This window comes from Protopterus annectens, chromosome 5.part0 (genome assembly GCF_019279795.1).
Source record: "Protopterus annectens isolate FY-2018-M chromosome 5.part0, PAN1.0, whole genome shotgun sequence".
NCBI lineage: Eukaryota > Metazoa > Chordata > Ceratodontiformes > Protopteridae > Protopterus > Protopterus annectens.
In genome coordinates this window covers 288,282,557-288,309,567 of record NC_056735.1, presented here as the reverse complement: position 1 = coordinate 288,309,567, position 27,011 = coordinate 288,282,557, and the positions used below count along the sequence as shown (strand labels likewise).

The following is a 27,011-nucleotide window of genomic DNA, read 5'->3' as shown; positions in this document are numbered from 1 at the left end:
TTCAGAAATGTTGAAATAATTCAATATTACAGTTTTCTCACAACATATGTTGCTCCGAGAAAGAACCGCGCAGCAGGCGGACTTGAAAGAAGAGTAATGCTGCCATTGAAGTGTGGAAAGAAAGACGAACAGTATGTTTTGTAAATTTTATTGGCATCACTACAGAAAAGACAATGTTGTGGTGCAAGGACACACATTAGACTACATTTCTCCAACATTAATGACAGTATTTCAAGATTGTTATATGGTTTTCGCAACTGCGAAAATCTGGTTGCGATAATACGTAAGTATCCTAAACATTACTTTTTCTTATTATTTGTTATCTGTGAGGCTAAATGCACTTCACAGAGTCACAGTGTCATTAGAAACTGCAGCAGTTTACTGTTGCTATGGCAACGCAAATAGAATGTGAAGAAAGCTTCACTTCTCTTAACCAACAGTACATTTTCCCCCTTTTTTTTTTTTTATGTATTTGTTAATACTAAAAGAAAATAATTCAAAGGACATATGTACATCAATGGAACATTTCAGAGTTAATCACGAACATGTCCCCAATCCCAATAAGCATAACAGTGACTATCATTAATCTAATAAATATTGTAATAACAATTAATTAAGTTCACTATTCCAATGTCTACCTTAAAACTAGATTTTAGACTATTATTTACCTATGTATAAATAGTGAGTTATTAAATATATACAAACTATATTAGTATAGTAAATAGGAGAGAATTTAGAAAGGGAGACAAGATGCAGTTGAAATAAATAATGAGAAAAGAGAGAAGAGAGAAAGAAAAGAGAAAATTAAGAGAAAATACACATATACTATGTATGTTGATTTACAGTATAAATATCTTATGTGCTGTATAACCCTCCTTCTGTGAAAGAAAAGTACCCTGTTTTACATACCCGAGGTAATGTGAAAACTCTCGTGTCATCTATTTTCAAGAAATATAGATAAAGATTCCAGTAGTTAGTTACCTTTGTTTTAAAATTCCAAGCAGTAAAACTGGTCCTTTTAAAGTAATGTTAAAACAATTTATATCATAGTAGATGCTTTGAGAGATTTGGCTGTAACAGTATCAGTCTTTTGCTTCTTCTTTTTGACATCTGTCCAGACATTTGTTTCTTTTGTTCTCTTGAGAGAAGGTGACATCCAGTCCATATCTTCTGGTAAAGTAATCACATTATTAGTTTTAATAAATGAAGAGGCTTCCTCTAAGTCAATAAAAGTCCTCATCTTGTTGGCATACAGTATTCTTATCTTAGCTGGATATGCAAGTTGTGCCTTGATGTTATTTTGTTTCAGAAACTTTATCATTGGCCACACTGTTTTCCTTTGCTCCATTATTCTAGATGAATAGTCATTATCAAATCTTATCAGGCTTTGTTTATATTTTAGAGGTGCCTCCATCCAAGCAGATCTTAAAATCAGTTCCTTGTCCTAGTATGAAAGAAATTTGATAATTATTGACCTAGGAAGAGAGTTTGAGTTAGTGGCAGGTTTCCCAAGAGCTCTGTGTGCCCTTTCAATGCCAAAGGAAAGTCTTTCTTTTAAATTTAAAAGTCAGGGCTCTAGCTTGATAAAAAGGAAATAATACCCTCACCTTCTGTGTTTTCAGGTAATCCGAAAATCCTGATGTTATTTCTCCTCTCCCTATTTTCCAAGTCATCTACTTTATTAACCAAGTGTTTTGTTTAAGAAACAATTCTTTCTGTGTTTCCTCTTCCTTAAGTCTGCTTTCTAAGTCATTTAGAGAAACCTCTATTCCTGTTATCATTGTCTGGTGCTGTTGTAGCATTTCCTTGAGGGTGTCATCCTGTTTTTGACTGCTTGTTTTAAGATTTTCCAGGTTCTCTTTAAAATCATCCATCTTCAAAGACAACTCCTGCAGGATAGATGCCATCTGTTATAGTTCCTTCTTTAAGGCAGCATCCTGGTGAGAATTCTTTGAGCTGCTCATTTTAACAAGTGAATATTTCTCCAAGCTTTTTGACAGGAAATTATTTGTAAAACTTCACCAATGTTTCTAATTATGTAAATTAGTCCGTTATCTATAAGATTTTATACTTTGAAGAAAAAAAATAATATTTTTTCCTGTCTTATTTAACTAGTTATATGGAGCTCTAAAATACTGCTGCTTTCAGTTAGCCATTCAGGCTCCGCCGACCAAATGATTTCTGATATCTTTAATGGATGTTGTGAGGAAGGATTTGTGTTTTTCAGCAGGGTTGATGGAAGGATTACTGTTTAAATGATTGGGAAAATTTGTGTTTTTAGCAAACTGCTCTGATAGCTGCTTCAATTTCTTTCAGAATAGCTTTGGATTGCTTGTGGCTGAAATATGTTTGGTTCTTAAATATAGACATTTTCTACAGTTAGTTGCAACTCTAATTTGTTTTCTTAAAGTGAGATAGGTTTGTTGCAGCTTGATATTTTTCTGGTCTTGTTTCCAAGAAATTCACATCTGATCCCTAATTTTCATTAAATTCTTACTAACCTGTCCCCTTAATGTCCTGTGTGTGGAGGGAAAGATGACGTCTTGGATTAAAGACAGGAATTGTATGAATATTGTCAAGGCTGTGGTGAAGTCATTGAGCTCATAAAGGGAAATCAGTCAATGAGGCTCAGGTATTGATTAAGGGACAGGCATTTGTGTTCAGGAAAAGGGCAGCCTATGACTATTTATGTGGTGGCTTTTATGGATTTAAAAGACCCAGAAAACAGAACTGGTCAGGTCACTGAGTGAATTGGGAAAAATGGTGATACTGGTACAAAGACTAAATATATTTGAAAGGACAGGATCTAGAGTGGTATGGTTGCCTGATTGTACATTGGGCCCAGTAGGCTGCTTTAATCATATTTCAAGGTTAAGATGTAGGAGCATTCAACTTAGTTTATTCTCTAGCAGTCAGATTGAGGTCACCTAGTATTATTGTGTTTTTGACACACCATTTGGGAACATTTCCTTCATAGTATTTTCAACAGTGGGGATGGAGGAGGGAGAGTGATACAGATTAATGCTGTGGTAAGTTCAGTGAGTTTTCCTAAGGTAAGGAAGACTCTTCTCTAGTTTGCTGCTTTATCATTTGTTTTGCAGAATTATAGAGGATGAGTTCTAATGAGGTATTGTATCTTACTGACAAGCATGTCCCCACCTCCTCTTCTAGTTCTTGGTCCGTTATCATAAAGGATTTTATAATGTGATTGGATAAAAGTTGAGGAGTCAAAGCCAGATTTCACTAATGGTCAGGATATGAAGGTTTGAGTTCACTTTATAATTTCAAAATACTGAAAACCTGAATTTCAGTATCCCGAAATTATAAAGTCGAACCTTTAAAATCGCAAAAGTGCATAATTGTGAATCCGAATATCTCAAATTCACAGTTATGGCTTTAAGGTATGTTATGTGAGGTGTTGTGAGTGGATGGTGTCTGTTGTTGTGTGTGGTTTATGTATAATTTAAGGTGAGTGTTTTGTAAGGGTTTTGTGTGGGAGTTTGTGTTTGTGTGAATGTGTGTGAGTTGTACGTGTGGGTTAGGGTAGGCAGGTGAAAGTATGGGTGTGTAAGTCTTGGATGTGTTGGTGTTTGTATATGTGTGATGTTTGTGTGTGCGCGAGGGACTGTAGAATGTGTGACTGTGAGTTAACTTTCTGTGTCTGTGCAATCTCGGAGTTAGTATATATAAGTAGGGGGGGTGTGAGGGGCTTTCCCCCCACATGGAGGTGCAAGGGGGCTTGCCTTCCTGCTTATATGTAGTGTAGGTTTGTTTGTTTGTGTTTTTGTGTTTGTGTGTGTTTTGCTTGTTGTGGTGTGGGTTAGAAAATGTATGTGTTGTGTGGTGTATGGTGTGTTTCTGTTCGTGATTTTGTAGTTTCAGGATTTGGGACGTTCGACTTTATGGTTTAGAAATACTGAAATTTGGGATTTCAGTATTTTGAGATTATAAATTGAACCCGAAGGTTTACAGTGATAGTCTTGGCTTCAAGAGATGAACATTGCCTTGTTATTAATGCTATCAAAGTTAATTTATTCATTTATTTATTTCACATTTATTTACCGGGATAGTCCAAGTGGATCAACAGAACTCATTTTCAGTGGAGGCCTGGGGAGAAAAGCTCCAAATACAGAAATATATAACAACAGAAACAATCATGGCATTCAAACATCTTACAGTAACATCACATAAGTTCAAATATAAAAAAAACAAAGACATGCGTCTGGAGCATTTCTCCCCAGGCCTCTGCTAAATATGGACTCTGTCCTAGTTGGACTTTCTTGGTAAACAAATGTTAAAATAAAATAAAAACATATATATTACAGTTTAACAGTACAGATTAGTGGGTGTTTCAAGAAACAGTGAGAGTACAAGGAAAATAAGTTGAATATTGGAGAAGAGTATGGGAACTGTGCCTAGAAGATGAAGTAGAAGTGAGATTAACCTGGTGTCATATAGATGCTCAGACATGTGCGATTGAGATATTGTTTTAAAGAAAATTTGAAGACTGCTAGGCTTGGAATTGATCTTGTAGCTGGGGGGACAGAGTATGAGTAGAGACACTGCCCTGGTCTTTTTGAGGGTTTAAAGATTTTTAGTAGTTTTTTGTCTTCATATCTTAGGGCTCTGTTACGTTGGTAGGGTTTGACTGGGTTGCCTAGTGCTGGGCAGGTTAAGGGTTTATACATTAGTTTGTGCACAGTTTGCAGCTGAATATAGTCGAGTTGGTTGGGAAGTTTAAGATAGTTAAGTTCTTAGTGATTTACAGTGATATGTATGGTATTTAGAATTTGTGGCAAACTTTGTGACTTTGTTATAGCACTGTTCCAATCTGGATTTAATAGAAGTTTGTAGGTTGGTTAGATTAGTAGCACCATAGAACAGGGAGGGGAGCAGTAAAGTTTTAGCCAGGATAAGTTTGGTCAAGGCCCTTAGGAAGTATTTATTTCTGTAGAAAAGTCCTAATTTCTGGTGAGTTTTCTTTATATTTTGTTGGATGTGGATGTCAAAGCTCATTTTATTATCAATAATGACTCCAAGCAGTTTGGTGTGCTCTGTCTCAATAATTGTGTTACCTGCTGAGTATATTTTGAACTGATCCATGTCAGCGGTGTTTTTTTTTAGTGAAAGAGTACAAGTTTAATTTTCTTAGGGTTAAGTAAAAGTTCAGCATTTGTAAGCCAGGTTTCCATGGCAGTGAAACACTTTTGTGTGTTGAAGAGTAGCTCAGGAAGTATGCAAGGGGTGCAGCTAATGGTGGAATTGTCTATGTACTGCATGAGAGCTCCAGGGGATGAAGAAGTATGTAAGTTGTTTGTGACTATATTTAACAGTAGGGGGCCTAGGATGGAGCCTTCTGGTACTTCTTTTGGGTTATGGACCTGGTTGGAGCTACCAGACTTGAGATCTAAAAAGACAATCAGTAAGTACAGGGGAACTCTAAACTAGCTAGAAGAGGTAATAGGTTGTGCCCAAGAGAAGTATGTGATAAAAGCTACTTAAAGTGATAAGGTGCTACTTAAAGTGATAAGATGCTACACTTTGGAAAGATACTATACAGTGCTGAAAGAGAGGCTACTAGAATGTAAACAACCAAGAAATAATTTGGTTGGAGCAGAAAAATAATTTGGTTTTGTGGAGGCTGAAAATAACTAAGATTATATAGTGTCCATGTAACGAGAATTTAATAACTAAGATTATATAGAGTGCCCATGTAATGAGAATTTAAAGGTGGGCAGTCAAAGGTAGCAGTAAATGAGAAGGAGAGGGCAACTACAGTGGATAATTTTAGTGAGAATGCTAGTTTCAAACTGCGTTGGGATGTAATTCAGCAGAGTTAGTAAGACTTACGATGCAGAAATGGGAGGGGGAGGCAAGAAGTTGTGCGTTTAGGTGATGTACGAGGAGCTTTAGAAAATTATACTTACATTACAGTTGCATTGTTGTATCACTTCTGTAACAAATAAACATACATTGGTAAATAAGGGGCTACAATACAGCAGAGAATCGATGCCTTTCCCAGCACTTATCTACCGCCGAAAAAGTCCATTTGCTGTTGTTGGGTTCTGAGTGATTCTTTTTAGTTAAGGTTGTAAGGTAGGTGAGATGGTTGTTAACTCATTCACTCCAATGGAGCTCAGGAAGTTTGCACTGGGCAGAGCCTAAGCCTTTTGACAGAATCAAATCATGCCCTCACATTTCAAACAAATGTTCATATCTCTAGAACCATAGTGGCTATGAAAGAAGTATAAAGGGCTAACTCTTCAGCACAAACCATTTTTATAGTGGTAGTATTCTTTATATTCTAGGTCTTAAAGTGAATTTTATAAGTCATGGTAAACACAGTAACTATTATGTTTGTAATATTTTGTAAACAATTTGCAATATTTCAGCAACCACTCAAGTTACACACATCTTATTCATCTAGATGAGAGCTCTCATATGAGGCTAAGGAGTTCTGTCTTAGTTACTTGGTCGTTGAGATATTTAGAAAAATGTGAAAATTATATAAAAATAAATTAATATCATAAAAACAACTGTTAATATCTCTTTACCTGCATTAGACAGAGATCAACTATTAATGCAGTTGAGTTTGCCATTCTGCAAGCTTTAAGATGAAATATTTTAAAACCTAGTATATAGCATGGTTTTGGAATTATTGATGCAAATATGAACAAGCAATATTTGACACCTAGAGGCGTCAGTAGGAGTTAACTGCAGTTGCAGCTGGAGGTCTAACTCGGATGTAATGAGTTAATATGGAATGAAAAAGGAGGAGAGAAAGGAGAAATGAAATAGCTGGAAGTCTTAATAAAGCTAATAGAAAAAATGGAGCATGGAAATAAAATGGGCAAGAAATAGGAAGAGGGTAGAAGATGTATTAATAGAGGGTATAGATAAATAAAATAGTAAGGAAATAGGAAGAGGGTAGAAGGTGTATTAATAGAGGGGACAGATAAATAAAATAGTAAGGAAATAGGAAGAGGGTAGAAGGTGTATTAATAGAGGGGATATATAAATAAAATAGTAAGGAAATAGGAAGAGGGTAGAAGGTGTATTAATAGAGGGGATAGATAAATAAAATAGTAAGGATATAGGAAGAGGGTAGATGGTGTATTAATAGAAGGGTAGACAGAGAGATTTTCAAAAAGCAATGCATACAGTAGCATTCACAATAGCCTACATTAAACTTGTTCAATATGAAACAGTAGCTGTTCTCTATATTGACAATTTATATTTTCCAGACAACAGAAGCAGAGAAACAAATAAGACACATTGCAGTAGCAAATAAAATGTAATAATAAACTATCTACAATTGCTCACAATCACAAATTATAGTACTAAAACCAAGACACAACTGGGAATTACTGCTTGAAGAATGCTTATCTTGCTACCTCGGTTTGATATATCTGTCTTAACGTGGGAACAATGGCTCCATATATCATGGGGTTCGCTAGTTACAGTCAATCAATTATGGCTAATAAAAGCTATTTTAAGATATTTGGTTTGAAAAAGTATTGTTGTCAAGTTTTACATGTATGGGTTGCATTTGGGGTACTAGTTAGATTGATGAAGTTGTCAGATTGAGGAATAGGGTCTGGGTTTGAGTACATATCTCCACCCTGATAGAGTTTATATTGCAGGGAATAAAGACCGAATGGTAGTTCACAGGTGTGTACTAGGCTTATGGCCCTGGAGCCTTTACAAGCCTAGCCCATAGAAGTGCCTGGCATCGTGCCACCCAATGTTAGTTCCCAGTGTCTCTATCAAGTAGAGACACTGGAGTGATCCCCAAGGTGAACTTTCTATTACCCATCCACTCATCAAGATTTCTCTTAGAGGGACATCGAGGTGCTCTGCTTGACATGTATGGGAAGTCTATTCCAGAGCATGGGCAGTCTCTGGGAGAGGGAACTTGTCCCTCCAGCATGTTCTGTTGATTGTGGTAATGAGGTTGAGGTCTCTGGAATGTGTGGTGTGGAGGGATTGGGATTTTTTAGATGTAGCATTTCTAACAGAGCTGGGTCAGACATGGCTTTATAAGTCAAGCAGAGATCGCCTCTGAGTAGGTGATATGAGACAGAGTATAGCTGGAGTCTTTTGAGTCTGTCGTATAGAACATGTGTTTAATGCCTAGGATCCTCTTCGTGAGGTACTTCTGTGGCCTCCCCAGCTGTTGCAGATGTCTAGTGAGATACAGGCCAAATGGGGCATTATACTAAATGATTGGTCTAATGAGGGAAGAGTACAGACAGACAATGACTTCTTTCTTCCTGGATGCAAAACCCTTGGTAATGAGATGTGCCACACAGAAGGACTTTCTGACCACAGTGGCAATGTGGTGGTCGAAGGAGAGTTTGCTGTCAACTTGCATCCCCAGATCTCTTATAACGCCTTCAGTGTTCAGTAGGCTGCCATCAATGTGGTAATTAGTGGGAACTAAGTTTTTACCAAAGGGGATGATGACGCATTTTTTGGCATTAAGCGTAAGGCCATGGTTTTGACACCAGGATGTCTGCATCACTTGGGGAGTTAATAATGGCTCCCAGTTTGCAGTCGTCTGCGAACTTGGTCAGCCGGAGTCCGTTTGTATTGGCCTGGACTTCTGAGAAGTAGATGCCAAACAGGAGAGGACCCAGGACTGATAACTTTGGGACTCCACTGGTGACAGTTCGGCAGTCTGACTTGGAGTCTGCTACTTTCACACTGTGTGTTCTATCTGTGAGCCAATTTGCAACCCACCTAGTGATATAGGAGTTGATGCCTAGTTTGGTGAGTTTACCAATAATTCCTGAGTGAGGAATGGTATCGAAGGCCTTGGCCTTACCTTCATCCACAGCCCTAGTGACTAACTCAAAGAAGTCAAACAGGTTGAGCAGGCATGATCTTCCTTTCACAAAGCCAAATTGCATGGGGTCTAGAGTTTGGAGATTTCCTATATCTTTGTTAATCAGGTCCATGATGATGCACTCCATAGCTTTACATATCAGACTCATCAGGCTAATGGGGTGATAATTCCTAGGGTTTGTAGTTGCTCCCCCTTTATGGAGAGGGATGACTATAGCAGTGCACCATTTGGTAGGGACAAAACCTGAGGTGAGGCGGTGACTGAACAGGGCAAACAGATGTGGTGCCAGTTCACTTTCTAGTTCATGTAGAACATAGTCAGGGATATTATCAGGTCCCATGGAAGCTGTATTCTTGGCATTGGACAATGCAGCTTTACCTTGCACTGCAGTAATGCTGCATACCTGGCATTCTTCCAGTATTGTGATTGGTCCTTTAGGGGGGAGAGAGGGGTAAATTTGGCACTAAATCTGTCAGCCAGTATGTTGGCAATATCTGTTGGCTCAGTATAGGTGGTATCATTCTGCAGTAACTCAGAGGAAATCTGGGTATTGCCATGGAGGTTCTTGATAAAGCTACAGAAGGCTTTATGATTGTTTTTAGTGTCTGCTGTAATTCTGCCTTCACAGCTGGCTTTAGAGGATTTGATGAGGATCTCAACTTTTTGTTGAGGCTAATTAGGAAGTTTTTTCAGTTTTTTCTGCAACAGTTTTTTCCTTCTGTGGTAGAGTTTATTAATAGCAGGAAAGCACCAGATTGTCTTCCTTTTTTTGGAGGAGAGCGTCTTGGTTCTGCTGGGTATGGCTAGTTCCATGCATTTATGTATATGTCCATACAGTGCATTGGTGCATGATTCAGCAGTCATGCAGCTATTTTCCATTAGCATGGGTGCCATGAAGTTAGCCACCTCTGCTTTTAGCAGTCCAAAGACAGCTTTGGAGAAGTTTTTCAAGGTGGTAACCTTTGCAGGGGGTGCGGGTGAGATGTGGATTTTCATGGTGATTAGTTTATGGTCGGATCTGACCAGGGAGGGATTGACTACTGGTGTAGAGCAACAGTTGTTCATGTTAGTAATAACCAGGTCAAGGATGTTGCTTCCTCTAGTGGGAGTCAGAATGAGCTGGTCCAGGGCATTGGAATGTATGAATTTCAGGAAGCGTTGGGCTAGTATGTTGGTGCTTGAGTAGTTTTCCCAGTTGATGCAGGGGTAGTTGAAGTCTCCTAGTAAGAGAGTGTTGGTTTGGACCTTGATAGATTCCAGGGTGCTTAGGAACATGGAGTGAGAGTCTAGGGACATGGTTGGGGACCTATAGCAGGCTACGACCAGGATCACCATCTTACCCAATGTTAGTTGTACCTGAAGTATCTCAGATGCGTTATGCTGGGCTACTAGTCTCGACGTGTGCATATCCTTTATGAATATGGAGACACCACCACCTTTGGAGCTTCGGTCCATGCTTCAGGGGCGAAAGGTGTGGAATGAGTTATAGCCTGGTAGCACAGGGGTGCTTTCTGCCACTTTAAACCAGGTCTCCGTTACAGCACAAATGTCAATGTTCTCCATTTTGAGGAGTGCTTCGAGCGAGTGCATCTTGAGATTTAGACTTCTAGCGTTGAGAAGCATGACCCTCAAATTGCATTTATTTTTAGCTGTTATGGTGGTAATCTGGTCTTTGGAACACCACCTAAAAGGGCACTGTAGCGGTGCAAGAGGCTTAGCCAGTAGCCGGAAACCTAGGGGTGACAGATGCAGGCCATCTCTGGCAAAGCATTGAGGTCTGTCAATCATGTCATCCCAAGCATACAGATACTGGATCCCCTTAGAATGACACCAGAAACTTAGCCAATTGTTGAAGTCAATCATTTTTTCTTTGTACTGCGATATCATTCTGGGTGATGGTACCTGCCTGGGCCACATAATCCGAGAGCTCCACCATGTCTCTTTTTATGTAGTCCAGGGAAGTGTGTCTCAGGTCATTCACATGTACATGGACAATGACAGAGTCATACTTGTACTTGTGGAGTGACCTGAATGCGTGTGCTATGTTTCGGATTCTGGCACCTGATAGACAGCTGACTGTTACCTTCTCCTTATTCAACCTAATGAGTGAGACATCTATATGGCTCACTACTGAGTCACCTATGGTTAGTGTATTAGTCAAGGTGTTTAGCCTTAGGGGCTTAGGTTGAGGGGCACATTGTGGAGGTGGCTATGTGTCTTGTGGTTTGTGCTGCATTGTGGTGGTCGAGTGCCTTTCTGTCTTGGAGGTCTCTGCTGTTTGGGTAAATTTCTATTGAAAGCCTCCGTGAAGATGGGTGTGTGGTTTGTGTTTTTACGTGAGAGCTGTGATAGTGGGTGTTCTGGAGGACTATATGTTCTATGTAGTGTGGTGCAGGTGTTGACCTTCTCCTCTTGACCAGCTAGTCCGGTCTTGGCTGGAGAGTGCAAAGCTTCCAATTTGGTGATATAAGTGCATCTCTCACAAGTCTGAGTGTTGGGAGGTAAGAGGAGAGGGTTGTCTGTGTACATGAGGCAGTTGCTACACTGTCTCAGAATGCCCAAGTGCACCAGGTTTATAGGAGAAAGCACAGGGAACTGCCTTTTAATCATGCCAGGAGGGGTGATCATAACTACTAAGTACTGCAGCTAGTTCCTTGAAGAACGACTAGTGCTGATGGCACTTAGGTGTGCTACAATAATAGCTACAAAAACTTGTTTAAGTACACAGTGATTAAGCTATTTGAAGTGCAAGAGAGAAAGAACTAGCAAGATTCAAAGGAAAAACTGAAGAGCAGACTTTCTGTCACCAGAAATAGTCTACCTCAGCTCGGCGGAGCTTAAACAAGCGCAATGTGAGGAAGTTAGTGTCCTGTTGTAAAAGAGGTCTGAATTATAAACTCCTTTCTATTTATATAATTTAATAGTTTGTTATAGCAGTCAAGGTGGAAAAGTTCTTGGATTGGGATATTATATGCATTAAGTGGGTGAGTGTTAGAATTAGGGGTATTTATTTTAGGAAAGTGATTTGTTATTTATAGACAGTAAGTTAGTGTTAGGGTTGTAATTAGTGAAGAAAGTAATTTCCTTAATGGGGCATGATAAAAGAAATGTCTTAGAAAGTAGTAGTACAAATGGTTGGAGGGATAATTAATGGAAAAGCTGGTCTGTGTAGTGCCAAAATAAGGTAGTGGAGAGAAGAGTCCAGCTAGCTTAATCTAGTCAGTAGTGAAACAGTTGGGGAACCAAATGGTTTGCCATCTTAGGCTGTACAGAGAGAGAGAAAAATGGGAATCTGCCACATTAGTCTGGAGACAGAGAAAGAGAAAAAGAAGGGGAGTCAGTCTAGCTACTATCTAGGCTGTAGAGAGAGAGGTGAGGATCGGCTATTATTTCTATTGGTTTGAAGAGAACAAGAGTAAACAGATTATACGTACCTAGGCTGTGTAGAAATTCCTGGGATCATTCTAAGTGATAGCCTGCACGTAAAAAGGGGTATCAGTTTACATGGCAACAGGGTTGTGGAGACAGATAAGTGTTATTAAAGCAAGAAATAAGTGAGACTGTAAGAGGGAGGCTGAATATAGCATGGGTGTTCAGCTGGGAGTACAGATGAGGCACAAATAAGTAGTATAATTGGTTGAAATGTTACAGCAATCTGAGAGTGGATTTGGATGATAACAATACTTGAAATGTAGTTATTTTGTTACATGTTGTGCAGTATTTACATGCCAGATTTTGATAAATTGGGCAGTGTTTATACTAGAAGAATATACTCACTAGAAAGAGATTAAGGTATATTTAGGTGATACATTTAGAGGGCTGGAGTTGTGGTAATGCAACATAGGGATAAGATAAGAGTGAGTACATTAGTAATTAGAAAACATTGGGAAAGGATTGGGTGGAGGACTCAGGTGAGAGGGGAGTAAGAAGGGGATGTCTTAATTTTGGACAACACAAGGTTCTCCAAGAGAGACAGCCACAAAACCAGCTATTAGACTGGTTAACATGTAGCTCAGGCTGTCATCCGCCTAAGATCAAATCAGACATTGCAGTCATCCCAAGTGAAACAGGTTGTCCGCTGCATCAACTACTGATTGCCACAATCAGCTGCAAGCATTGATCTGAGGAGATCTTAAGGTCAGTAGGCACAGGGATAAAGACTTTGAAGTTGACTGGAGCAAAAGCATAGCAGTTCAAGTAAATACTCAATGCTCCAGCACATTAGGAAGAAGAAGAAATAGGTGGAGTCAAAAAAAGAAGAATAAGAAAGGCAGCGTCTAAAAAGAGCATGTCTGAAAACAACAGAACAGACATGCAGCAGAGACAGATGTGTAAATAAGATACATGAGGAAAATTGGTGGTGAAACTCAGAGATAAAGGAAATTATCAACAGAAACAAACAAAAAACTATAGCAGGAAGAAGACGGAGATACAAAAGATAAATCAGGCTAAGAGGGAATATTGGCTGGTTAACAAAGAGGCTAAGACAGCAGTTGCAATAGTACATAAAGTATCAGTGAAACTACCAGCTTCTCGAAGGTGGCTCAGCAGATGACACAAAGAAATTCTATCAAACTGCAAGGCAACAACAGAAAGATAAAGAAAACATTTGGCAGACACAATTCATAGGGAATGCCAGTTACAATCTGCTTAGCAGCCCAGACAACATTAAGGGCAGATGGGAATAGTACTTCGAATTGCTTATGAATGAAGAAAGCCCAGCAGAAACACTACTGATGCATGCATGGCCTACATTAAAAGTGGAAGGAGAACACATTATATAGGAAGTACAATGTGCACTAAGGAAAATGATGTCAGAGAAATGTGCAGGTTCAGATAAAGTCACTGTGTTATGATCAAGATATTGGGTGTATTATAGGAAAAATGGCTCCTGAGGACCTTTATTGCAGTATGGAGAGAGGGAAAGGTGTATCCTGTATGACTGGAGTATCAGTATTCTACAGCTGGTGTATAAGGACAAATGGGATATTCACAAGTGCAGACAGAATGGGGGTGTCACAATGCAGGAGAGAAGTGATGAGGATGTGCAGAGTAGTAGGAGGTAACATACAAGAAGAGCAGTCTGCACTTAGATCAGGATGCAGCACAACTGACCCTATGTTTACAATGAAACAGATAATGGAGAAGAAGCTGGAGATAAGTTCAAGTGGGAACACACAGAAAGGAAGAAAGCACATGACAAGGTACCAAGAACTCCCAGAAATATTGGTAGAAGTAGCACAGGCTATACACAGGGAACTAATGACAAAAGTATGAATACTGCTTGGACTCACAGAGGGGTTTCAAATGAGAGTAGATGTGCACCATGCCTCATCTCTGAGCTAACCCCTGTTCATACTGGTGGTGTGTGTGTGTGTGTGTGTGTGTGTGTGTATGTGTGTGTGTGTGTGTGTGTGTGTGTGTGTGTGTGTGTGTGTGTGTGTGTAAACATATATGTACAGAGCATTTAAAATGTCAGACAACTGAAAAACTGGTAGAAGATTGACCACAAAAGATCAAAACTTGAAAGTCCCCCTGCACCCCCACAACCCTTGCAAACTATACACGTACATATATATATATATATATATATATATATATATATATATATATATATATATATATATATATACACATCAACTATGGGATCACACTACAGTCGGAAATGAGTTAAAATCAGTCCCCATTATACCTTGATCTCATCAACTTTTACTGTTTTTGGCATTTTATGGTTGCTCTTCTGTCAATCAGTGTTTTGGTTGTTCACATCCAGATATGGGTACGTATCACTTCACCTAAACTCATTTCACCAAAACCATATCACCTAAAGTTCATTTTACCTGAAACTCATTTCACCTAAAACTCATTTCACTGACAAGTAGTACAATAAGGTAAATCAAAGGTATATGTCATTTTCCCCACTGTAGTGCAATCCTGGTGTTAGTATATATAGTTGGGGGGTGGGAGGTGCATCCCACCACTTTGGGTGGTGTGGAGGGCATAGCCCCCCAATTATTTTGGTTTTATATTGTCTGGTTTTGCTTTACATTATTTGGTAGAAGCCCCCCACACCCCCCTTTACTATATGTACTAACACCAGGATCACGCTACAGTAGGGATAAGGACATATACCCTTTGATTTGCCTTATAGTACTACTTGTCAGTGAAATGAGTTTTACATGAAATGGACTTTAGGTGATATGGTCTTGGTGAAATGAGTTTAGGAGAAATGAGTTTTAGGTGAAGTGATACATACCCCTTTATATGTATATGTATATATATATATAGACACACACACACACACTCACACACCCCTTTATATATATATATATATATATATATATATATATATACACACACACACACATATATATATATATATATATATCTATATATATATATATATATATATATACACACATATATAGAGAGAGAGAGAGATGGAGAGAAAGAGATGGGAACAATCTCTTATGTCGATTATTGTCACAGCTGACAGCAGTTTTGGTGACATGATTTGTTTGACAAAACAGATAATCAATAGTTGAGTGAGGTCACTATACTAACAGGTTTGGGGAAAATGACCTTCCCTGCAATTGTGCAGTTTTGGCATTGAAATACTTAAGTAGCAGGGAATGTTGGGAAAAACATTATTTTCTGGTTCCATTCTCTGAGGTTATGTTGCAGAGCATAGCCTGTTGATTGTTGTCTGTCTTTTGTTTCATTTATTTTGCACAGACATTAAGGATGTCAACATTCTATGGTTTAGACATTTCCCAGTCCAGTCATATGTGTACATATATATGTGTGCGTGTGTGTATGTAAACACATATTTTATATATACATATAAACAGAGAGTGAGAAATAGTTGTGACAGCTATTTTTCACAGACTAACAGGTCAGAAAATATTAGAAAACATGTTTTAGCAGACTGATAACTAATTTGGAAAAACAATTTCAAAAATAATGCAGAGGTTTGAAATGAAGCAGAGATTACTCCATGGCACAGACAGACAAATACCAAAGAACTAACTATTATCCACTTCTCAAAAGACCCAGGATTGATTAGCAACACAGACAACAGGAAAGGCTGGCTGATTTCTAGCTACAGGGAGTTGCATATCATTGAGTACACATTCTTTCGAGAAGCAGTTTGAATAAACACGTCATGGAGTTTGGAACACATCCAGAGTGTACAAATAAAGTAGTTCTACTGTAACCACCATGATTTCTTTCACTACGGCAGTTTATTAGAAATGTGGAAGTTTTGGGTCTAAAAATCAATTTATGCCTCATTGTTACTGAAACAGCCAAGAAGATTGAACATTTTTAGTGATTGCTACATGCCAATGGGGAAGAAACATTGAAGGTATTTAATACTTTTACCTTTTTGGAAAGAAGACAAACAAAACAGCAACAATTAAAAACAAATTAAAAAATCACCATGAATATATAAAGAACTTGTCCAGTCATCATTCAATATTTGCAAGAAAACAACTTCCTAAAGAGACTGTACATTATTATGTAACTTAGCTAAAGAACTAAACTAAAGACTGTGCATTTAGTGAGTTTTGTGATTGATTATAGACAGAACAGTATGTGGTACAAGAAACAGATCAGACAAGACGTCAGTGATTAATGTAAGAAGATCTCATTCTATCAGTTACAATGGATGTGCGGAGATTGGGTGAGATTACTAGTAAAAAGTTAAAATAATTTTCTGAGGAAATGGAAGTCATGAAAAATGTGACTTTGATAACAAAATAAAAGAGAAAATAATCTGAGAATGTATTGCAACAGTAATTAAGATAAGAAAGACAGCCATGAGGTAGACAGAAAGCATGTAGTTGAAATTCAAGCCTCGTGTACCATCTGTAGCTATAAGCATGACAGTAAGCATTATACATCAGTTTTGGAGAATCTGTACTAGAAAGAATGATTTTGTAATGATGTGTAAAAGTAAAGACAACTGTGTTCACAAAAGTATGCATTTTGTTGACCAAAAGCATGGACATGTGTTAGCTCCTGAGTCTACAAAATTTAAGAGTTAAAAGTCAGAAAATGTATCAGAGACAATGAGACAACTATTCAAGTCAGATTGTTGGGAAGAAATGCTGAGAATTAATAAACAAAACACAGTTGCAGAGTTTAACATTTTTGTCTGAAGATATTAAAGTACTAGGGCTAAAACATACACAGAAAAGAGAACTTCATGCACACTGTCAGCATATTCAGTCCACCAAGTAAAGTCACTGGACCAAATGTTACTGACTTGCAAGTATAAAAATGGGTCAAAATCCTGTTTCAGACCATAGTGTTTAATGAAGCTAATTCTCATACTACTCTGGATTATTTAGCTTGTGAGAATCTAGAAATTATAAAATTTTATCAAAGAATGAAAGCAAAGAGTGAATTATATTGCATCAGTACCAGAAGTATTCCATCAAGCTCTTCATCGGTAACTGAAGGGCTGGAAATTGATACAAATATACTTGATGCTCTACTAATATGAAGTCAGACAAAATAATTGCAAGGCAAGAGATTGATAAAAGCCTAACATGGAATAATTTCAAGTTAACTAACTGCAATTGTAAAATAAGACTGACAAGTCTGAAAAACATGGTATGCATTCTAAATTCATAGGGAGTGGAACCTGATAATGGAAAAATCATAGCAGTTGTGCAAATGCTAAAGCTAGAAAACAATGAAACACTACAGAGTTATTCAAGAATGCTGTAGTATCTTGTAAAGTTTGTATCTAGTATGTTTGGGATAATAAAACTTTATGAAATTTGACAGAGCAAGATGTAACCTGGGGATGCAACTATGAAGAGGAAAACAGTTTTGAATTTCATAAGAACACAGTTATCAAAGTTTGGACATTAAAAAAATTATAGTGTGAGTAAGCCAGCTGTTGCAGGTAAATGCCAAACAAATTGGTACTGGAATTACTGTCTCACAAGAGAACAGGTTATCTACTCATGGGTCAAATACATCTATATATGCACAAAACACTGATTCTCCGATTGAGAAAGGAACTGCTAGCAATACTGTATGGGCGACAAAAAATCCATTATTTGTGTATTCCAAAATTGCAAGGTGGTAGCCTTCATAGCTGTGGTTGCTAATTTTTCTTATAAGACATTATTGCATAGTTCTTTCCACATTTCAGTGATACAGTGTGGCTTGAACATTGTTTGCGTGAATTCATATACAAATCTTCTGAAATCCTGACTTTTGTATTGCAGACCATTGCCAGATAAAATAACATTAGGTACACATGTCCCAAGAATACATATATTTTTATGGGGACATGATAAAATTAAGTATTTAGAGGTATGGATTAACAATGATTCTGTTATGGCAACTAAGGATATGTGGGAAGAGGCTAAACAAAAGATAATACAAAAACTGAGAAACTGGAAGCTCTTGCCTATGTTTATGAATAGTAAGATAAAAGCAGTAAAAATGTTTTTCCCCTTTAGTTTATATACATGTCAGGCATATTTTTATCAACCAGAGGAGAAGTTGTGGATAACAATTAATAAAGAGTTGAAGGATTGTATTTGTCAGGGTAATGACGTAAGTGTCAAGTGGGATACATTGATCATTCCAACAAGAAGGATTAGGATTACCTGATTTGAAGAGATACCTTACAGCTACCCAGTTATGGCTCTTATACATAACACAAGTAGAAAGCTACAATTCAAAGTGACAATGATAATGATAAAGCAGGGGTTAATTTGAGAAATAAAGAAAGAATGAGATTTTAGATGCAGATCCTTATGGAAAATAACAGTCATACAGACTATTATTATTATTAAACTGTTTTTAGATTATATAAGAATGTCATTTGGTCTGGATAAATGTGTAAAAGCAACCTTTAAAGCAGGAGGGCTGCAGCACCAAGAAAATATCAGTTTTGGACAAGAATGTCATATAAAAGAACTTGAGCAAGAAGGAATGTATAAATATTTGGGAACTTATGAAGGATCAATAATAAAACATGAACAGGTTTGAATAAAACTTAGGAAGGAATATTTTAGAAGACTTTAATCCTGAAAACAGCACTGACATCTAGGAACAATATTCAAGCTATAAACCAATTTGCTCTTCCTGTCCTAACTTACAGTTTTATAGTGACTGAATGGTTCTAAAAGGTGTTGGATATATTAGACAGGAAAGCAAGATGGATGCTTCATGCTCATCAAATGAGTTATAAAAATCACTGCATACCAAGATTATATATTTCCCATTCCAAAGGAGGCATGGGCCTCCTTGAAATTGATTACATGTATAGATCTGCAATCGTAGGACTGCATACATATCTTCTGACCTCACAAGACCCAAACATAGTGAAAGTTTTGAAACATGAAGAGAACTAAGAGGACTTCCCTTATTATTCTAGCAGAAGCATATCGGCTTCCAGCAGGAATGGAAATCAAATCAGAAGTAGATAAAAATCAGGCAGCAACTGAATGTGCCAAAAAAAAAAAAGAAAGAATATAAGGTGAAGGATCAGATGAGAAGGCAATAAATGTAGAAAATGCATAAATATAGTTGCAAGTATAGATAACTCCTGGAAGAACCTCATGTTGATCAGGATTGAACATAGGAATGGTTAAGGAGATGCAAATTCAAACCAAAAGATGAAAGGTTAATACTGGCAGCCCAAGATAGTGAGTTACATACACACTGGTTTACAAAGTCCATTGAACATGTGGGAGAAACAGACAAATGTAGATTTTGTAAAACAGAATTGGAAACAATTGCACACCTTGTTGCTGGTTGTGATATACTAATGGCAGAAGAACTGTATACTGAAAGGCATAATAATGTGGCAAGACTGTTGCACTGGGGATTGTGCAAACATTACAATACTGAAGTAGCTGAGAAACACTAAATACATAAGCCACAAAGCATCATAGAAAATGACAAAGTCTACATCACGGGGGATCACTCACTACCAACAGTTCAAAAGACAGATGCAAGAAAACCAGATACAGTGGTCCATGACAAGAAGGCAGAAGTAACATTGATCTTTGGAATTGCTACAACCAGTGGCTACAGTGTCTTGCATACAGAGAGACACAAAGTCATAAAATATGAAGATGTCCAGGCAGAAATGAGAGCATTGTGGAAGAAAGATACCCTGACAGTTACAACAGTAGTAGGAGCAACAGGTCTTATAAAAATGAATCTACAATTATATTTAGATATGTTACCAATACATGTAATTCCATACGGATTGCATAAGGAGTCATTACTGGCACATTGCGGGTGCTGTGAAGTGCACTTCTGGCTGACATCAAAGACTGAAACAATACTAATTTCATGAACTTTAATCATAAATTGACTTAGGAATGGGGTCCATTCCTGTCATGGTATTAGAAACCCAAAAGATTTGGAGAAATTAAAAAGGCAGAAACACTACTATATTCATAAAGTAGCAGAAAGTATTCTAAGAACCACGTCAACATGAGAATGGAGAAAGGAGATTTTGCCAATAGGGATGACTGCAATTAAGGATACAGAGAATAGAAAAGAGGGGCTAGACTTTACTGGAGGAAGCTGGCAAAAGAACCAAGGTATTGGGAAGAAATAATTAGAGAGGGAAAGGTAAAAGAATCTGAAGAAGCAAAAAAGACATTTGGATTGCAGGACAGTGATTGCCTTCCCTTGCGTATATACTTGTATACCCCATGCCATCTCCAAAGAAATTTTCATCAGGCAGAAGTCAACAGTTGGAGGTGTACTTGGGAGCATATTATATTCTCAGAATGTAATGAGTTTGCAGAATTTAACATTTCCCTACAGTGTACTCTGTCAGGAATACTTGGCGAGCAAATGAGTAAAATTTAAGAAATTATTTTTTTGAGCTGTGAGGCCTTCTTAAGTTTAATTCTGATGGCTGCCAGGAAAGCAATTACTAGAAAATAGGAATCAAAACCTAAACCAACTACACTTGAAGTACTGAATCTCCTAACAGAGAGACAAAAGAATAGGAAACGGGATCTTTAGAAAAGGGTAGGAGTAAATTACAAAGAAAAAACATGGAAATTGTGGGAGCAATACAGCAGAAACATGTTCTGGAGGAGACATGAGGCTTAAGAGAAGGCAGAAATTGAACAATGTATATAATGTTGCTTTCATTATATGATATACATTACAATATATGTGATATATGATGTGTGAACTTGATAATATGGTTTGATTACTTTTATATAAATGGAGGTTTACCTATGTCACAAGTGATAACTCAATAAAGGTGTTAAAAAAATAATACAGATGTTAATGCAATAATCACACTTGCACCTGTACCTGACAGATATTATTTCTGGGAACTATATTGTTTCCGTTAGCTGAAATAAAACTGCTCCTGCATTGCTCTGCGAATATCCTGGTACTGGGCCTGCTTTCATTTTCTTCCTCTGAACTGTTGTTACAGTACACATTGCATATGGCAAAGTTGTGTATTACTTAATCTGAGGTGACATTCCTGGCTAAGTCATTATTTCTTTTGCTCTTTCTTTGCATTCAGCTATTGCCAGATGCAATTTATGTAACCTCAAAAGCATATATCAGCAACTGACGGGAAACTATTATGTTGCAGCTTTTAAGTGACGTCTCTCACCAGCTCAGCTGTTAATGGGTAGAAGGCTGAAAATCAGTTATACTTCATCTATATTACTGATGACTGAGAGTCAATACAAAGTAAAGGAAATGCTGGAAAATTCATCAGAACCAACTATATGATTATGACAGAAACAGCAGAAGGCTAACAGATACACAAAGTCACAAGAAGGTTTGAGCATCAAGTGAAAATAGCTGGCAAAACAGTTGAACCATATTGCTGTGCAAAAGATCGACTGTTATAGAGAAGAAATCACATAAAATTGTTTAAGACAAATATACTACATTCCAATGATGAAGTGCAACATGAAATATCACAATCACTACCTTCCCAATAAAGTAGAGACTATAAGAATTGTGACAAACAAGAGGTGCCGAAGGAAGCTCCTCAAGTTATATCTCCAGGAAAAGTTATAGTGCGACAAGAACTGTCCCAAATGGAAGCTCAGATGTCCATACAAAACAGCCCTTTGAAATACACCAGATATGAAGGGCCATTGAAGATTCCAGACAGGTATGTAGAAAGTCTGAGAGGTAATCAGAATTTCCGAAGCCCTGCAAAATGCACTCCTTGAAGCCAGAGAGAACTTTTGAATGGGGGGGGGGGGGGCTAGGCTTGTATTGGCCTCTAGACTGATTGGTTGCCTAGTTATTTGTTTATTTATTGATCGATTGATTGGCATTTGTTTTCCAGGAAAGTCGACTGGGTTAAAAGAAGCCCATTTTCACTGGAGACCCGGGGTGAAAAGCTCAAATATAACATAAGGAACTTACACAAATATTCAAGATAAAGTTTCAAACAATTTCAACAGATCAAGGATAATATATAAAAGAAATTAGCAAAATATTATGGAAAATAGTTAAAACATTGTACTAACATAAAGATTAAGCATATTCAATGTACAGAGAATAATAACATGGCACATACTAGGCAAAAATAGGTCAATGTTATACAGTTATGTGCACCATGGAATGTAAGTAAATTCAGGTATTATACAGAATAAATAATAGAACATATATGAAGAGAGAAAACCATAAGAGGAAGAAGACAGGAGGAGGATGTAAAAGTTACTGGGATGGACAGTAGAAAAAAAGAGACAGAAAAGGTAGGAGAAAGGGAAGAAAACAGAAGTAGAAGGAAAGTAGAAGAAGGGAGAGAAAAGGGGAAAAATTGGTTAGGGAGTTAAGAGAATCACAAGTAGATGAAAGCTTGTTAGGAATTATCATGGAGACAATAGTTGAAGCAGGAACTAGATAGATGCAGATTTAGGATTGGTTGGTAGATTTAAGTAATGGCAGAGGAAGCAATTGAGCAGTTACATGTCCAAGTACTTACCTATGAGCACATCTATATATGTCTTTAAAAGTCTATATGTACCTGACTATGTTTGGTGGAATGTATCTTCTGGTTGCTGAGTTTCATGTGGCACTGATTACGATACTAACCTTTGGGGCACAGTACTGGACTGGGGTTTAGTGCACTTTGCAAGTGCTCATCCACATCTAAGCATTCTTTCACTTACTGGCATTGCTTAATTATGGCCAAATCCTGAAATACCACGATCAGATCATCTTTATGAAGAGGACCTCAAAGAAGAACCTTGTTAAAACAACATGTTCTTCTCACCAGGCGATGGATTTAATAAAGGAAATAGGAAGGATGGCATAATCTTCCCTTTGAAAAAAATTCTGTTATATGGATTCTAGTTCCATTTTTTTTTTTTGATAATACTCAAATTTGGACACTTTCAGCATCTTTGCAAAAAGCCTTTGTTGCACCTATGCTGGACAGTGGAGAAGGTCCATGAGTTTGGGCCATGAACTGTAAATTCAACATGTTTACCTTGAAAGACAGGAAGAGCAGGGTGGAGGAGAAAACTTTTTTTTTTTTTGCTTTATCATTGAGCATTGCTTTCTTTATTGTTAAAAACTTAAGTGAAGACAATTATTTTATTTATTAGAACCAAACCATCTACAATGGGCACAAGGAACTAAAAGACTTCCACTGTGCTGTCTTTTGACAGTAAGGGACAAAGTCCTAAAACAGCAGTGCTCAGGCATGATCTGGCTTGAGACATCTTGACAACTTGGAGGAACAACTTCTCCAGTGACAGAAGATGTTACAGTGCAGCTGACAAAATGTTTCCAATATTATCTGTAGGTTTCAGTCATAAAATCATTAACAAAAGTTCTATGCTTCACTCTGATCTGTGAAGAGAGAGGAGGGCAGGGGAAGATGGTGGAGAGAGAGAGACTTACCTTGATTTGACTGCTTATTACCTGATGGCTACTTGCTGCTTACTGAATTTTGTATGTTTTGTCACCCTTATCATCTGGTTGGTCAGAACAACAAAGCCATATGACTTTGCTCACTGAGAGTCATTTACTACAGTATTGTTACATAGCTGTTGCTAATGTTTATGGGCTTTACAATGACCCTTCAATTGTTCTTGACCAAAAGATTTGTTGGATGCATGGAGTGCAGATGGATTTTTCAGCTAGTTAATATTGGAGAAACAACTTGTGAAAGAAGTCGCTTAGTCTGTTTGAATTGCTTTAGACTTTGTTTCTCTCACCACAATGCCTCAACATAGTATAACATCTATATTTATTTGAACTTCCCTTTGGTTTCTGGTTATCACTGAGTGACAATTTGACTTTTTTTATCTCATAGCTACATGGAATTTTGCTTACATTACATTCTGAGAGAATTAACATTTTGAATTTTGGCTTGTTTTTTACTATGAATTTTCTCTCATTGCATCTTAGTTTTGTTCTCAGAACTGCCTTTTTTGAACTCTGGGATAAATTGCCAGATTATAAAGATTTTTTTTTACATTTTATTATTTGCTGTGCTTGTTAAAGCAAGTTGAATGCACTAATAACTTATAGTGTCATAGTTCCTATTTGTCAGATATTTTACATTATGACATTTGAGCTTTGTTTTCCTATAGCACTTAGGATTTAAGCAATCAAATGAACTTTACCTTGACTCTGACTGATCTCTGAACCTTTTCTACTTCTTTGACTCAGAGTGCATATATTTTTTTTCTAGAAGTTATTTTCTTGAGATGGTAGATAATCATTTTAGTGAAGTTCTGACCGAAAACGCAAGCGGTTGTCTGGGATTCAGACCCAGAGAATACAGACTGCACATAAAAGAGTGTATCCAAATTTCTAGCATTAAGAACATTTACAGCCTAATGCTTCAGACATGGTAAAAAAAAAAAAATGAAAAAAAAAAATAAGTGAGTAAGTGAGGTAAATTAACAGTGAACATGCGAATTCTAAATCATTTTGTGAATTTTGTGGGCCTTTTCTTTTAGATGGTAAAAAAAGAAAGGAAGATCACTCCTTTTTTATGTCTTGGTGCTGCGGTAACGTTGTCGCCTCACAGTTAGACGTTGCACGTTCAATTCTCAGTTGGAGCGTCTTCTGTGTGTCGACATGCGTGAATGGGCGTTCCTTCGTTGAAGGTTGTGCATTAGGCCCGGCAAGCCAGCACGTAAAAATCTACTGCCAATCATTTAGCAGACCGGAGTTCCACTGTGGTGACCCCTAACCGGGAAAAGCCGAAAGAAGACTCCTTTTTTATGTCTGTTTCTTCATCAGTGTCATAGGGGTGTGTGGCTACGAACATTAACAATCTGTTTGAAACACTGTTTGAAATGTTGTTCTAACAAATGTCATCTTGTGGCAGAAGGTGTTGGTGATTGCTCTGCTTGAATGGTTTAAAAATGTAGACAATATTGCAATTGCTCATGACTGCAAAAAAGTTATAGCTTTCTGTTCTTACTCGTTCAATGGTGTCTGAATCAGCATTTTGTTCTTTCAGCCATTCAATAAGATTCTTATCTCCACCAGGCTTGTGGGATGCACACGTAGAATGTTCTGGAATATCTGAGAGAAGAAAACACACAGATGTGATTAAAGTTTTGAAGGTGTTCAGAATATATAATGTAATTATAGCACCCATACATTTTATGTCATGTTCTGCAATGTAGCAAAAGTATGTGTTTTATTTCAGCAGTAAACTTAAGTCTGCAAAATGAAAACATGTTACTACACATAGAAAGAGTATGTTCAGGCACAAAGACAATAAATGAGTGTCCTTATATCCCTAGTATCTACAAAAAAAAAGTTTACAATATCCCTAAGGCATAGAGGGACAAAGCCCCTACTATGCCTCAGACAATACCAGTTCAGCCAATGGCATGGAGACTAGAGGGACAAGGTGAGGAGGGTGAAAGTGATAAGCTGGCACCAGCTTACCCATCCTGGAAAACAAACGCAGCTGGCCTAGCCACCTGGCATTGTGAACACCGACTCTAGATGATTGTCACTGCTGATGTGGCATCCCAACCCCTCGTGCAAAAATGTAAAGAAAGGGTAATGGATGGATGAAACATTTTTTTTTTGTTACATCACCATCACTTCCCCAAAAGATTCAGAAGATGAGTTAGCTTCAGCCTGCTGTAGGAGTTTGGATGTCATCACTTGCAGCAATAACATTTTATGACACTTACCTTGCAAATGAAGTGTGACTTTCCAGAAACATCATATAAGGTAGTAAACATGCTCTACTGCAGCAGCTCACAATATGGGGATGCAGTTAGGTTAGTTCACTTGATCTACTAAATGGCCTACTCCCCACTACTTGACTGTTACCTATAATAGAGGGATGAGGGTCATGACCTCTAATTCGAGGGTTAAATGGGCCATAGGGCTCAGGGGAAGGGATGGACATAGTCTTGGTCCTGAGTTGGGGGTACTGGTGAGCCCCTAGTTTAGGGAACACATGTTTTGTAGGACTCTTGCTGTAACAGGCAATGTACCTGATATGATCAGCTGAGGAGGGGGCTAGTGAGGCCCCTTTGTCCCAGCTCTCATACCTCAAAAGAAGGAATGACTAGGTCAAACAGTGACAGTAATACACCCACCGGATGAGCCAAGTACATGAATAGAAAAAAATAATTAGCAAAGTTATAATAAATGTCTGCAGTTTCACCGTTTGAGAAATAACACAAGTTCACCTTTAATCTGTTTCAATAAATGTTCATGTTTCTACTTTTTCTTTCTCAGAATGTTTAGAAACATTTTAAGTATAATGCAACATTTCTTACATACTGTACTAAAGGTTTTCTATCCATAGTGCTGCCAGAGGTGTACCTCAGCATGCCTTTGATTGGAACTGTGCATTAGAATACTTTAATGCGCACTGTATTGTGGCGTTTCTGCATATGTGTGTGTGTGTGTGTGTGTGTGTGTGTGTGTGTGTGTGTGTGTGTGTGTGTGTGTGTGTGTGTCTATATATATATATACATTTTATCTATCTATATATAGCTATATATATATATATATATATATATATATATATATATATATATATACACACACATATATATATAGAGTTCCCCTGCATTTTACCAAATGTACATTTGTCCAGCAAAAACATGGATGTGATTTAACATTGACTGCATGGGTGACCGAACAGTGGATATGTAATGGTACAGATGGCCGAATGGTGGATATA

General features: G+C 37.6%; 1 protein-coding gene across 1 annotated transcript in view; it reads right to left on the bottom strand.

Moving 5' to 3' along the window:
- MAP3K15 (mitogen-activated protein kinase kinase kinase 15) overlaps window positions 1-27,011 on the bottom strand; it is a 1,833,462-nt gene that overhangs the window by 34,910 nt on the left and 1,771,541 nt on the right. Inside the window, exon 27 of the mRNA XM_044072272.1 lies at window positions 25,275-25,378. Within this exon, the coding sequence (XP_043928207.1) occupies window positions 25,275-25,378 (104 nt within the window). The remainder of the gene's footprint in view (window positions 1-25,274; window positions 25,379-27,011) is intronic.